Consider the following 14,698-nt stretch of genomic DNA (forward strand, 5'->3'; position numbering starts at 1 on the left):
TAGCTCAATCGTTAGGCGTCTGCCCTGGGTCCTGATCCCGGAGTCCTGAGATCGAGTCCCCCATCGGGCTCCCTGCTCAGCGGGGAGTCTGCTTCTCCCTCTCCTTCAGCCTCTTCCCCTATGCTCCTTCTCTCGCGTGCTCTCTCAAATAAATAAAATCGTTTAAAAAAAGATTTATCTTAAACAGGGAATCACCTTTGGACAGGATGGCAGAGCTCAGAAGCCACGATCCCTGGGATCCGAAAAGACAAAACCAGAATCAGCTGAGAAAGTAACGAGGAATCCTATGATCAGACTTCTTCGTATCTTACAGCTCTACATTAAAGCTGACAAGCCGACAGACGAAGGCTGCCCGTCTCCCAGCTGATGTAACACAGGCATCGAGGGCCAGCTTTGTCAGCGAGTTTCTCAGCGGAGAAAAAGGTGCGAGAAGAGCAGGGCTTCAGGCCTCGGGAAGGCGACTATCCTAGGAATCCCAGAGACGCCACCACTTTCAACTCCAGAAGCCCCTGGGAACCCAGACGCCAAGGGTCAGAACCCTCCCCGGCTTCCCTTACTTACTTTTTTGATATTGGACTTGGAGGCGGGATGAAAGTCCTTCTTGCACATGAAATTGGCGAAAGATTTCCCCATCTTAAAGCCTAACGTGGGGTAGCTACGGGACCCCTAAGTAACGTAAACAAACACTGCCGCCTAACCGGAACTGCGCCACCAGGAGCAGCGGGAACTTCCGCGGTCAAAGGTGACAGCTTCCGGCGACTAGCGCCTCCGCCTACCGCAGCACGCCCTTCCCGCTTTCATTGAGGGTAGGTCCTAGGCCGGGGGAGGAGCGTGAGTGGGGAGGCGCTTGCGTAGCGGAGGTGAGAAGTGGGAAGCCGCGAGGGGCTTCGCGGGCGGGACTGGACCGGGGTGCTGCGGGAGGGGGCCCGGGGTCTGAGGTGAGCAGGCTGCGGGCTGAGCGGCGGCAGCTGGGGTGTGGAGTGCGTGCTGGGTGAGAAGGGGTGTTTGAAGTTCGAGCCCTTTATTCTGTGGTCTCTGACTCTAGTTCCATGAAGTTTTCCGCACCTATTTATTGTGAAAACAGTATTTCTTGCCCAAACTGTGGTACTTTCGTAGGGATCAAACGATGTGATGTTTCGGAAAACTGTTGGTGAACTAAAGCATTTAAAATAGAATGCCAACTCCACAAGAGCGAGGATTATATTTTGTCACCAGCTGTACAGTGTCTGGCTCAGAAAGATGTTCGTGAACATATACTGAATGATGAACGCGTACTAGGAGTTCGTAAGGGCTCTCAAACCTTGCCCTTCTAAATGGGCTAGGTGGTGGCGTGCTTCCTTAGCTTCTCGTCTGACCCCAGTTAGCACTGATCACCTAGTGTAGCTTGACGGCCCTTGAGGCCCCCGCACCCCAGGGTTTTTAGTGGACGTGGCTACTACCGCTCTAGGGGATCCACCAATCCAGTGCTCTCTCAGGGAGGCAGTGGGTGTGATAGCAAGAATAAACCTTTTGTGAGAAATGTACTCTTCTGTCCAATAATAACTAACAGCTTTCTTTTGCGTGTCTGATATGTTTCAGGCACTACGCCAAAAAAGTTTTACACACTGTCTTAGTATATTCTAGTAACAGCCTCCTGAGATACGTACTGGTGAAGCAGAGGGCTTAGATTGAGAGTAAATAGCCTGCCAAGGTTATGCAGTGGTAGAAGTAACTTTGGAACACAAAGAGAAGGCGATCCAGGACATAAAGGTTGAAATTCACACAGAAAACAGCAGCTACCCTATAACTGAGGAACCATCTATAACTGAAGAAAAGAAAAATCTTAGGAGTTTCAGGATAAAGGTGTTTCTTACTTGACTCACTTTGTTTTTTGAATGAAACATTTGTTAGATTTATATTTTGTTTTTAAATTGCTAGCATCTGTTTGTGTAAAGCCATTTTAAAGTTTGGGCATTATAAAATAAAGGAAAGCAGGAAACTCTAAAACAATCTGTCCATTCTGGGAACAAATACGTTCTACAAAAATTGAGGATTTAACATTTTCCAAAAATTCCAAGATTTTCATTCCAAAAATGAAAACACAATCTTGATACTAAATTCTACAATCAGGATTTATAGAGTTATGTATGCGAACTTCCTGGAAATAACAATTTGGAATTTTATTGACATGTTTTTGTATTTATCTGAGTCAGTGAGTCTTTAAAATTTTAGTCTTCTCAGTGTTATAATCTGTGTATTCTTCTTGTTTGAGGAAATACTGGGACTTTTCATAAGTTCAGGTGATGAGAATACAAAGATTAATAAAACATATTCCTAGCCCTCAAGGATCTTACTGTCCAAAAGGAGACACATGTATGTGCACAAATATGGTAATTCGTGTGTATACACAGATATGGTCATCATAGCAGTAGAGTTAAGTTCAGGGGTTCTCAAATATGGAAATAGTGAATGATTCAGGGAAGACTTCAGGAGAGGAAGATCTTAGAGGATAAATTTGACCTAGAGACTAGAAGAAAGTACTGGCGATTGCTATTTTCTTACTGATTCTTATAGTACAAGATTCATTCTCATGTCGTTTTCTTACTGATTTTTGTAGTTCAGTATAAAGTTTAAAACTTTAATGAACACCCTGTATTAGGTATGGCAGTAACATCCCTTGGTCATCAAGTTAAATTCTTTGTTTTTTATATACTAAAAACGTTTTTCTCCTTTTATTTTGAATCTTCTATTTTTTTTGTTTGTTTTTTGTTTTTTTAGTTTTTTAAAAAATGGAACCTTGTTCCTGTGATACTTTTGTGGCATTACCTCCAGCAACTGTTGGTAACAGGATTATTTTTGGAAAAAATTCAGATAGATTGTGCGATGAAGTACAGGAGGTGGTTTATTTTCCTGCTGCAGTTCATGATAACCTGAGAGAACATCTTCAGGTAAGTGAAGTACATGTTTTTTTGACAATTGTTTTCTTTAAAAATATCATAACCAGCTTTAAAAAAAAAAATCATTAGCTAGCTATTTGGCAGGGACTATGGAAGTTAAAAATTCAAGGATTTAAATTTGAAAAATAATTTCAGTCAGAACTAGATTTCTGGTCTTTTATTTCAATGATTTGGTGGAAGCTGAAATAACAATAAAAATAGTTGTTAATTCTTTGATCAAACATTTGAATGTTTATCATACTCAAGCTTGTCAAATAGGGCAGAGATTTAAAGCCTACTATCAAAACTAGTTCTGTCTTCCAGGAGCTTAGAATCTAGTAGAGGAATACGATGTATATATAACTAACCCCATTATAAGGTAAGGTGATTTAAATACTGATGTAAGAAAGAGCAACGAGTTGTGACAACAATGGAGAAGGAGCAGTTAATTCAGACTAGAGATCAAGGAAGACTTCACCGGGAGCTAGGGTTTCAGCTGGAGCTTGATGGACAGAAAGTATTCTGATTGGTGTAGAATAGGGAAAGTCATTCCAGTCTTATGGGGCCCTGCAAAACATTATTAACATGCATTTTATGCAGTCATTTGGTAGTATACAACATTAATTAAAGGATCCTTTGAAAATTTTTATTAAAAATCCATTCAACATGGAACTTAAAGTTTCACATTATGCTTTTATTGCTAAGTTATGCGTTTTTTAGATTTCATTTTATTATACTTGAATACTAAAATATATTAAATATTAGATGTTTTCTGTATACAAACCTATTTTTTCTTTTGCTGAAACTATTTATTCATCTTGGATCCATTTCTACTTTCTCTCTTTATGTTTAAATTTCTCATATTCTGTAAACCAGTGGTTCTTATTCTTTTCACCATGGTGGACATACCAGATGGGTGACTTCTACATATCACATAGGCTTCTATAGGAATTCTTTCGTATATGAGGGCTACCATATGGGACTTATGTTACTAATTAAGAAATACTGGATGTTGAGATTGAGATCCAATCCCTTTAGCTTCAACTGAATATATCTTCCTCTACAAAATGTTTCAAGATTTCATACCTAGGAACCATCTCTCTTCTGAGCTTACATTAACATCTCATTTTTACTTTACTTTTTTTTTTTTTTTTGGAAGATTTTATTTATTTATTTGACAGAGAGATATCACAAGTAGGCAGAGAGGTAGGTAGAGTGAGAGCGGGGGAAGCAGGCTCGCCGCTGAGCAGAGAGTCCGATGCGGGGCTTGATCCCAGGACCTTGGGATCATGACCTGAGCTGAAGGTAGAGGCTTTAACCCATTGAGCCACCCAGGCGCCCCTCATTTTTACTTTTCTTAATGGTCCTTATGCTTTACATTTTGTTGTATTTTAGTTAGTGTACAAGTCTTAGTTTCTCGAAAGCAAGATCTATACCTGATTCATCTTTGTAACTGATATATCTCTTAGCAGAGTACTTTGTAATAGATGCTTAATAAATATTTGAATGAATAAAAGCTTTAGAGTCAATTCTGAATATATTTTAAGGGTAGTAACTTTATTATTGAAAATTTTAAGTTATACTTTATTTCATAGTGGGCATGTCTTTTGATTTATTTTTAAGATTCTGCAACTTGATAACTTTTTCTTTTTTGGTTTTATGGTTGTTGCTATGACTTTCTTTATAGTGTACTTATATAGAAATTGATCAAGTTCCTGAAACATATGCTGTTGTCCTTAGTCGCCCATCTTGGTTATGGGGGGCAGAAATGGGAGCCAATGAGCATGGAGTTTGCATTGGAAATGAAGCTGTATGGGGAAGAGAAGAAGTTTGTGATGAAGAGGCACTACTGGGCATGGACCTTGTCAGGTTATTTTTTAATTATACTTTTTCAGTACGGAACTTGTCTAAAACTCTTACAAGTTTTATTTTCCTCTTTTTCCCATATTTTGGACATTGACACTTTATAGTTTGTGTTAAAATCCTTCAGAGTACAGACTTACCTCATCTTGTTGTGCTTTGCCTTATTACACTTCACAGATACTGCAGTGTTTACAAATTGAAGGTTTGTGGCACTGTTATGTTAGGCAAGTCTATTGGCACCATTTTTCCAATAGCACTTGCTCACTTTGCGTCTCTGTCACATTTTGGTAATTCTCACAATATTTCAAGGTTTTTTATTATTATTATATTGGTTATAGTGATCTGTGATTAGTGATTATAACTTGTTGAAAGCTCAGATGATGGTTGGCATTTTTTAGCAATGAAGCCTTTTTCAATTTATTTTTAAATTAAGGTATGTAATTGCCTTTTGGACATAATGCTGTTGCACACTTAATAGACTATAGTATATTGTAAACATAACTTTTATATGTACTGGAGAATCAGAAAATTCATTTGACTCACTTTTTGCAATACTCATTTTATTCCAGTGGTCTGAAACTGAGCCTGCAATATCTCCAAAGTATGCTTATACAGGCATGTAATTTGTAGACTCAAAGATCATTAATTGGGAGAAGGGAAGGACTTGAAAATTATGATTCTTTTATGTGAATTATGTAAAATAGTACCTAACATTTTATCAGACCTTCATTAATTCTCACAGTAACCTCATGGGCTAAATATTATTATCCTCATTTTATAGATGAGATACTGAGATAAAGCAACTTGCCAATAAATTACCAAGTTGGAATTTGAACATTGGTCTGATTCCAAAGACTGTCTTCATGATTCCAAACTGGCTTTAGAAGGAATGGCTTAGAAGTTGGGTTTCAGTTTATCCATTAACTTGAAAGAACTTTTGCTTTGAATATAAACAAAAAAATCTCATGTGCATGAAATTATTTAAGGGAAATGATGGAAATTTCTTTTAATCTGAAAACTTTTATATTTTTATTTTAGACTTGGCCTTGAAAGAGCTGATACAGCTGAAAAAGCCCTCAATGTCATTGTTGATCTATTAGAAAAATATGGCCAGGGTGGAAATTGTTCAGAGGGTAGGATGGTATTTAGCTATCACAATAGTTTCCTGATAGCTGATAGGAAGGAAGCCTGGATTCTGGAGACTGCAGGAAAGTACTGGGCTGCAGAAAAAGTACAAGGTATGGACAACTTTTCATGATTAAAAAAATTATCTTATAATTAATAAAATAACCCCCTTAACTACAGACATTGTATTTAATTGTTTCTCAAGATTTATAATCCAGTGCAATGAAGGGTGGATCTGCAGGGGAAATGAAAAAATTTGAAAGAATATTAACAGTGAAAGAGTGCTACAAAGAGCTTTTCTGAAAAAGAGAAAAAGGTGGTGTTCTCTATTTTTCATATTATGATACTAATTTTATGTAACCTGTATATATTTTCTGTGCTGCCTCTTTTGACTGTTATAGTACTTTTCCAGTTCTTGATAACCCCTTGAATTTCTTCCTCTTTTAACTTTGGCCTGAACTCAAACTTTTTATTGCATGTGGATATGGAGGTGAGGAAAGGGGAGTCCTTCTGGGGATTGGAGTCTGTCAGCTAGTGGCTGGAAAGAATATATTGATACAATAGTAAAGTGTAAACATTGAGTATAATAACACAATTTGATTGTTTTAGGATGCTTTGCATTTTTTTAATGGTCTCTTAGTGACCATATATTCCTTTTATTTTTCAAGTGAGGAAATCTGGAGATGTGAAGTGCTTTACTTGAGGCAGCAATTGAAAGAATTTATCTTTAAATTTAAATTTAAATCATCCTGACTTTCAGTTCAGTATTCTTTCATTAGAGTACAGCCTTATACAGCATGATCATGTACTTTTATGGACTTACTTCCTGAATCTCCTAGTTTTGCAGGGGAGATAACTTGCACATGTGAAAATATTAAATGGTACCTGAATGACTCAGGCACATAGATGCTGTAAACATTTAGAGAAAGGAAAAGTCTCTGTGGGCTGGAGAAATTCAGAAAGTCTTCATGAAGTTATCCGTGAGTTTTGGAGGATGTGGATGTTATTTTTCAAAATCAATCATTGCCAGTTCTTTTGATGATGTTTTATTTTATATTTTGCCTGTTTTTATTTTGCCTAATGCATAAAATTGAATTTAGACTATTTTCTTATTTTCTAATTTTCTAATTGGCCTGATTGTACCACTACACTCTTTATTTTATTAAGTGTGCTAAATGCAAGAGAGAAATGAATAATGTATTCTGTTGAGAAAGATAGCCCTACCTAGATATTCAAAATGAACATCTGCATTGAGTATGATTATCCAGTTGTAGATTAATTTTGCCAACTGGTTTCTTTTCCTATTACTAAATGAGCCTAAGAACTACATAATTAAATTTTATCAAATTATCTATAGTCAGAAAACTCTTCTTCCGTGTCTGACTCTCTCATGACGTTATTCTGGTTTTTTAGTGAGAATATCCCAAGTATGACTTTGTTAGAGTAATTTAATTGATTTCTACTTAGCAGACTTTATTCTAAACTGATTTTAAAACGTTATCAATTTTCATTTTTCATGATCTGTTTCATTCATTATGGTCTCTTTAGAACTAGTTCTTATTCTTTCTTCTGCTTTGTATTTTAGTTGACAATTTTGTTATAACTTACTGCCATGATATTTTTGGGTATCTTATATTTCTGTTCTAAATTTATTTATGACTAATTTTTGAAAAGTAATTTCTACAAAAGACTAATATCTAAAATATATAAAGAAATCTCAAACCTCAATGGTAAAAAGACAATCCAACTAGAAAAACGGGCAAAAGAAAAGAAGAGACATTTCACCTAAGGGTTATACAGATGTCAAAAAGCACATGAAATGTTCAATATCATTAGCTATTAGGGAAATGCAAACTAAAGCCACAATGAAGTGTCTCTGTACTTACACCAATAGAGTTAAAATTTTTAGATGACACTACTCAACACTGGTGAGAAGTTGGAGAAGCATCATTTAATCATTGCTGGTAAGAATGTGCATCTACTCTGGAAAACAGTTTGGCAGCTTTTTAAAAAAACTAAATACACAACTACCATGCCCCCCAGCAATTGCAATCTTGTGCATTTATCCCAGGAACTTACATGCACACAAGAACCCATACACAAATATTTATAGCAGCTTTCTCCATGACAGCCAAAAGCTAGAAACAACCCAGATGTCCTTTAGCTTGTGAATGGTTAAACAAACCAGTACATACCATAGAATAATCTCAGCAATAAAAAGGAATGAACTCTTAATATATGTAATAACCTGGATGAGTCTTTAGAGAATGATATCAAGTGAAAAAAGAGAAAAGGTTATATGCTATATGATTTTTTAAAATATTTTTTTAAAAGATTTTATTTATTTATTTATTTGACAGACAGAGATCACAAGTAGGCAGAGAGGCAGGCAGAGAGAGAGGAAGAAGCCGGCTCCCTGCCGAGCAGAGAGCCTGATGCAGGGCTTGATCCCAGGACCCTGGGATCATGACCTAAGCCGAAGGCAAAGGCTTTAACCCACTGAGCCACCCAGGTGCCCCTGCTATATGATTTCATTTGTATAATATTCTTGAAATGACAGTAATAGAAATGGATAGCAGGGTAGTGGTTGCATGGGGTTAATGAGGGTTTAGTGGGGGCACATAAGGGGGATGTGGTGATAGGAGGGCAACATGAGTGATCTTTGTGGAGAAGGAAATGTTCTATATCTTGACTGTATTGATGCCAGTTATCTGTGCTATTATACAAGATGTTACCATTGGGGAAAATTGTGTAATGGGTACACAGGAGCTCTGTATTACTTCTTACAACTGCATGTGAATCTACAATCATCTCAAAATAAAAAGTTTAAGAAGTTTAATTAAAAAATAATCCATTTATCTTTTTTGGGGTGGGGAGAGAAAGAGTGCAAGTCAGGCAGAGGTGGGTAGAAGGAACAGAGGGAGAGAGAGAATTTTAAGTAGGTTCCACACCCAGCGCAAAGCCCGATGCAGGTCTCAGTCTCATGATTCTGAGATCATGACCTGAGTTGAAGTCAAAAGTCAGACACTTACCTGACAAGCCACCCAAACACCCCTATTTATCTTTTTGAGTATGTAATAGATGAGAGGCACATGATACAAAATTTAGAAGTATATATTTGCATTTAAATAGTGATTAAGAATCATAATGTACAGATAAATACAACATGATAATGTGATTTTTCTTTCCCCTTCTCCTCTTTTTCTTTGAAAATAGAGGGCATTCGTAATATTTCTAATCAGCTTTCTATAACAACCAAGATTGATTGGGAACATCCAGACATGAGAAACTATGCTAAGCGGAAAGGTTGGTGGGATGGTAAAAAGGAGTTTGATTTTGCTGCAGCATACTCTTATCTTGACACAGCCAAGATGATGATTTCACCAGGCAGATACTGTGAAGGCTACAAGCTTCTGAATAAACACAAAGGTAATTTTATCATTGAAATAATGTCAGAATGAAAAATTGTATTTTGCCTGGGTATAATGTGGGTATGATAAAATCTGGTTTTGAAGGAATTATTCTTAGTAAAGATATTTTTATTAAACTGAAATTTTGTAAACTAATACAAGCTTTTTTTTTTTTTTTTTTCTTGAGATGAGTGAAGGGCTATATAATTCTGAGAGGGTAATAATCCTTTTTGAAGGATAAGTTTAGATTCACAATCCTCTGACCCATTTTTTCAGTTTTTACTAATATTCTTAAACAAAACTGGGGTTGTTTTTCTTCTCAGAAATTATTGGAACATGGAGACCGGTTTCTTTAATTTGTCTTTTGATAATACTCTTACTGGTTATTTTCTTACTAAAAAAGTTATATCTAGAACTAGTTGAGAAGACAACATGAGCAGATGTAAGAATTACCTCTTCTCCTCAATTTTAGAGATATTGAATAAAATATTTAAACATTAAGGATATATATAGTTAGGGGCGCCTGGGTGGCTCAGTGGGTTAAGCCGCTGCCTTCGGCTCAGGTCATGATCCCAGGTCCTGGGTTCGAGCCCCGCATTGGGCTTTCTGCTCAGCAGGGAGCCTGCTTCCTCTTCTCTCTCTGCCTGCTTGTGATTTCTCTCTGTCAAATAAATAAATAAAATCTTTAAAAAAAAAAAAAAGGATATATATAGTTAGGTTTGATTACAAGAAAAGGAAATTACGAACTACCAAAAATGAAGAGAGAACCCATAGTATTAGCAAGATTTGATGTGTCTCTTTCTCACACAATCCTTCTATCTGTATCAAAGAAGGGGTTCTGGACCAAATATAAGTGTCAAAGGAGAGTTCTAACATCCATAAGAATATAAGTGTCTAGGTAGAAACCTGTTTGGGGAGCAGGAACTGGACTACTTACCAAGATTATGAATCTGAAAAATGCCATTCTGCTCCCTTCCAAGAATCCCAGCCTGAAATTGAGCTGTCTGTTGTCTCAGGCTATGGGTCAGCACAGTCTCTGGTGAGAGATAGAACTCAGAGTTAAATGTATTTGATATGCTCAGCTAGGGATACCTGTTCTGTGCTGAGAAACAAACACTGGTTGAACCAGTAAATCACATAAGATCTCAGCATACCTGTGTCTCTATAGTCACTGTGTGAATATTTGATATGACAGATATTCAGATTTTACTCAAATTTCCTATTCAAATGAGAAATCTGCTATAATGAATCTGCATGTAATTGCCATTGAAAACATTTAAGTTATGTGGACATTGAGATAAAAGGATGTAGTTTCTATATTTACTATGGATAGTTTCTGTTGTTATGTTCTCAAGTTCACTGATCTTTTCTTCTGCATTATCTAATCTGCCGTTAATCTCATCTAGTGATACTATCATTTTCAGATATTATGTTTTTTTTTTTAAAGATTTTATTTATTTATTTGACAGAGAGATCACAAGTAGGCAGAGAGGCAGGCAGAGAGAGAGGAAGGGAAGCAGGCTCCCCGCTGTGCAGAGAGCCCGATGTGGGGCTCGATCCCAGGACCCTGAGATCATGACCCGAGCCGAAGGCAGCGGCTTAACCCACTGAGCCACCCAGGCGCCCCCAGATATTATGTTTTTTATCTCTATATGTTCCATTTGGTACTTTTTGTGTATATTTCCTACTTCTCTATTCATTAACTTTCATGTTTTTCTTCAGTGAACATATTCAGCACATACCTGTTTTATAAATAACTGTTTTAGCCTCATTGTCTGCTAACTCCATTATCTCTGCAATTTCTGGATCTGTTTCTGTTAATCTGATTTTCTTCTGGTTTGGGGCTCAAATTTTCCTGCTTGTTTGTGTGTCTGGTATTTTTGATTGGGTAGTAGACATTGTAGATTTTATTTGTTGCATGCTGGATTTTGTTTTATTCCTTTAAAGAGTCTTGGACTTACATTAGTTAAGTAACCTGCAGAACAGTGTCATCTCTCTTAGGCCTGCTAGGATAGCTCTAGAGTAGCCTTTACTCTACGGCTAGCTTAGTACCATTTGTAAGGGAAGCGATCCTTCTGGATATTGTGATCATTCTGCCTTTACTGATTTTTTTTTAAATTGTTGTATATATGAATGAGAGAGGAGTGTGAAAATCTCCAATTATATTTATGGAATTGTGTGTCTTTGCTTTTGTATTTTGAAGCTCTATTGTTAAGTACATACACATTTATAATTGTTATGTCTTCCTGGTAAATTGGTCCTTTTACTTTTATGAAACATTATTTCTCATGGTAATGATCATTTTCTTGAAGTCAATTTTAGCCCAGTCTTCTGCTTACTATTTACATGACATATACTTACTTATAATTTGCTTTCAAACTATCAGTATTCAGACTATCAGTGCATTTCTTACAAAAACCATATAGTTTGGTCTTTTTTTTTAAACCATTCTAGTAAGTTCTACCTTTTAATTAGAATCTATAGAGTGAGGAGTCAAGATGGCGGAGAAGTAGCAGGCTGAGACTACTTCGGGTAGCGGGAGATCAGCTAAATAGCTTATCTAAAGATTGCAAACACCTACAAATCCAACGGGAGACTGAAGAGAAGAAGAACAGCAATTCCAGAAACAGAAAATCAACCACTTTCTGCAAGGTAGGACTGGCGGAGAAGTGAATCCAAAGCGACGGGAAGATAGACCGCGGGGGGAGGGGCCGGCTCCCGGCGAGCGGCGGAGCAACGGAGCAAAATCAGGACTTTTAAAAGTCTGTTCCGCTGAGGGACATCGCTCCAGAGGCTTAACTGGGGTGAAGCCCAGGCGGGGTCAGCGCGGCCTCAGGTCCCGCAGGGTCGCAGAAGGATCGGGGGTGTCTCAGTGCCGCAGAGCTTACCGGTATTAGAACGGGGAAGCCGGCTGCAGAGAAAGAGCCGAGGAGTGACTCTGAGCTCGGGGTTACCTTGAACCGGTCGCAGGCTCGGTCAGCTCGGAGCGCGGCCGGAGGCCAGGGTGACGGGAGTCATTTGGTGCTGTTCTCTGAGGGCGCACTGAGGAGTGGGGCCCCGGGCTCTCGGCTCCTCCGGGCCGGAGACCGGGAGGCTGCCATCTTTATTCCCGTCCTCCGGACTCTACGGAAAGCGCTCAGGGAACAAAAGCTCCCGAAAGCGAACCCGAGCGGATGACTCAGCGCGGCCCCGGGTAAGGGCGGTGCAACTCCGCCTGGGGCAAAGACGCTTGAGAATCACTACAACGGGCCCCTCCCCCAGAAGATCAATGGGAAACCCAGCCAGGACCAAGTTCACCTACCAAGGAGAGCAGCGGAATTCCAGAGGAGAAGAAAGCAAAGCATGGAACTCATGGCTTTCTCCCCATGATTTTTTAGCCTTGCAGTTAATTTAATTTTTTTTTTCTTTTTCAATTTTTTTTTCTTTTCTCTTCTTCTGCTAAATTTTTTTTAACTTTTACCGTTTTCTTTTTTTAACGTTTTTTAAATAGTTTATCTAATATATATATATATATTTTTTCCTCTTTTTATATTTTTTCTTTATCGGCTTTCTTTTTTTTAATAGTTTTTTTTTTCTTTCTTTCTGAACCCCTTTTTATCCCCTTTCTCCCCCCTCACAATTCAGGATCTCTTCTGATTTGGCTAAAGCATATTTTCCTGGGGTTGTTGCCACCCTTTTAGTATTTTACTTGCTCCTTCATAAACTCTTATCTGGACAAAATGACAAGGCGGAAAAATTCACAACAAAAAAAAAGAACAAGAGGCAGTACCAAAGGCTAGGGACCTAATCAATACAGACATTGGTAATATGTCAGATATAGAGTTCAGAATGATGATTCTCAAGGTTCTAGCCGGGCTTGAAAAAGGCATGGAAGATATTAAAGCAACCCTCTCGGGAGATATAAAAGCCCTTTCTGGAGAAATAAAAGAACTAAAATCTAACCAAGTTGAAATCAAAAAAGCTATTAATGAGGTGCAATCAAAAATGGAGGCTCTCACTGCTAGGATAAATGAGGCAGAAGAAAGAATTAGCGATATAGAAGACCAAATGACAGAGAATAAAGAAGCTGAGCAAAAGAGGGACAAACAGCTACTGGACCACGAGGGGAGAATTCGAGAGATAAGTGACACCATAAGACGAAACAACATTAGAATAATTGGGATTCCAGAAGAAGAGGAAACAGAGAGGGGAGCAGAAGGTATATTGGAGAGAATTATTGGAGAGAATTTCCCCAATATGGCAAAGGGAACAAGCATCAAAATCCAGGAGGTTCAGAGAACCCCCCTCAAAATCAATAAGAATAGGTCTACACCCCGTCACCTAATAGTAAAATTGACAAGTCTTAGTGACAAAGAAAAGATCCTGAAAGCAGCCCGGGAAAAGAAGTCTGTAACGTACAATGGTAAAAATATTAGATTGGCAGCAGACTTATCCACAGAGACCTGGCAGGCCAGAAAGAGCTGGCATGATATATTCAGAGCACTAAATGAGAAAAACATGCAGCCAAGAATACTATATCCAGCTAGGCTATCATTGAAAATAGAAGGAGAGATTAAAAGCTTCCAGGACAAACAAAAACTGAAAGAATTTGCAAATACCAAACCAGCTCTACAGGAAATATTGAAAGGGGTCCTCTAAGCAAAGAGAGACCCTCAAAGTAGTAGATCAGAAAGAAACAGAGACAATATACAATAACAGTCACCTTACAGGCAATACAATGGCACTAAATTCATATCTCTCAATACTTACCCTGAATGTTAATGGGCTAAATGCCCCAATCAAAAGACACAGGGTATCAGAATGGATAAAAAAACAAAAACCATCTATATGTTGCCTACAAGAAACTCATCTTAAACCCGAAGACACCTCCAGGTTTAAAGTGAGGGGGTGGAAAAGAATTTACCATGCTAATGGACATCAGAAGAAAGCAGGAGTGGCAATCCTTATATCAGATCAATTAGATTTTAAGCCAAAGATTATAATAAGAGATGAGGAAGGACACTATATCATACTCAAAGGAACTGTCCAACAAGAAGATCTAACAATTTTAAATATCTATGCCCCTAACGTGGGAGCAGCCAACTATATAAACCAATTAATAACAAAATCAAAGAAACACATCGACAAGAATACAATAATAGTAGGGGATTTTAACACTCCCCTCACTGAAATGGACAGATCATCCAAGCAAAAGATCAACAAGGAAATCAAGGCCTTAAATGACACACTGGACCAGATGGACATCACAGATATATTCAGAACATTTCATCCCAAAGCAACAGAATACACATTCTTCTCTAGTGCACATGGAACATTCTCCAGAATAGATCACATTCTTGGTCCTAAATTAAGTCTCAACCGATATCAAAAGATTGGGATCATTCC

General features: G+C 37.9%; 2 protein-coding genes across 6 annotated transcripts in view; one reads left to right on the forward strand and one right to left on the reverse strand.

Annotated features, from left to right (window-relative positions):
• CIR1 (corepressor interacting with RBPJ, CIR1) overlaps positions 1–737 on the reverse strand; it is a 42,827-nt gene extending 42,090 nt beyond the window's left edge. Inside the window, exon 1 of the mRNA XM_047722196.1 lies at positions 562–737. Coding sequence (XP_047578152.1) covers positions 562–633 — 72 coding nt within the window. The 5' untranslated portion in view covers positions 634–737. The remainder of the gene's footprint in view (positions 1–561) is intronic.
• A 12-nt stretch (positions 738–749) lies between these two features.
• Positions 750–14,698, forward strand: part of SCRN3 (secernin 3) — a 36,521-nt gene continuing 22,572 nt past the window's right edge. For 2 of the 5 annotated variants that reach the window (XM_047722197.1, XM_047722200.1), the window contains exons 1-5: positions 901–938; positions 2,758–2,927; positions 4,603–4,784; positions 5,817–6,016; positions 9,120–9,332. In XM_047722197.1, the coding sequence (XP_047578153.1) occupies positions 2,769–2,927; positions 4,603–4,784; positions 5,817–6,016; positions 9,120–9,332 (754 nt within the window). In that variant the 5' untranslated portion in view covers positions 901–938; positions 2,758–2,768. Of the gene's footprint in view, positions 861–900; positions 939–1,021; positions 1,843–2,757; positions 2,928–4,602; positions 4,785–5,816; positions 6,017–9,119; positions 9,333–14,698 lie in introns of those variants that run through there. The other 3 variants (XM_047722199.1, XM_047722198.1, XM_047722201.1) reach the window with 3 other exon arrangements.

This window comes from Lutra lutra, chromosome 3, assembly GCF_902655055.1.
Source record: "Lutra lutra chromosome 3, mLutLut1.2, whole genome shotgun sequence".
Classification (NCBI taxonomy): domain Eukaryota; kingdom Metazoa; phylum Chordata; class Mammalia; order Carnivora; family Mustelidae; genus Lutra; species Lutra lutra.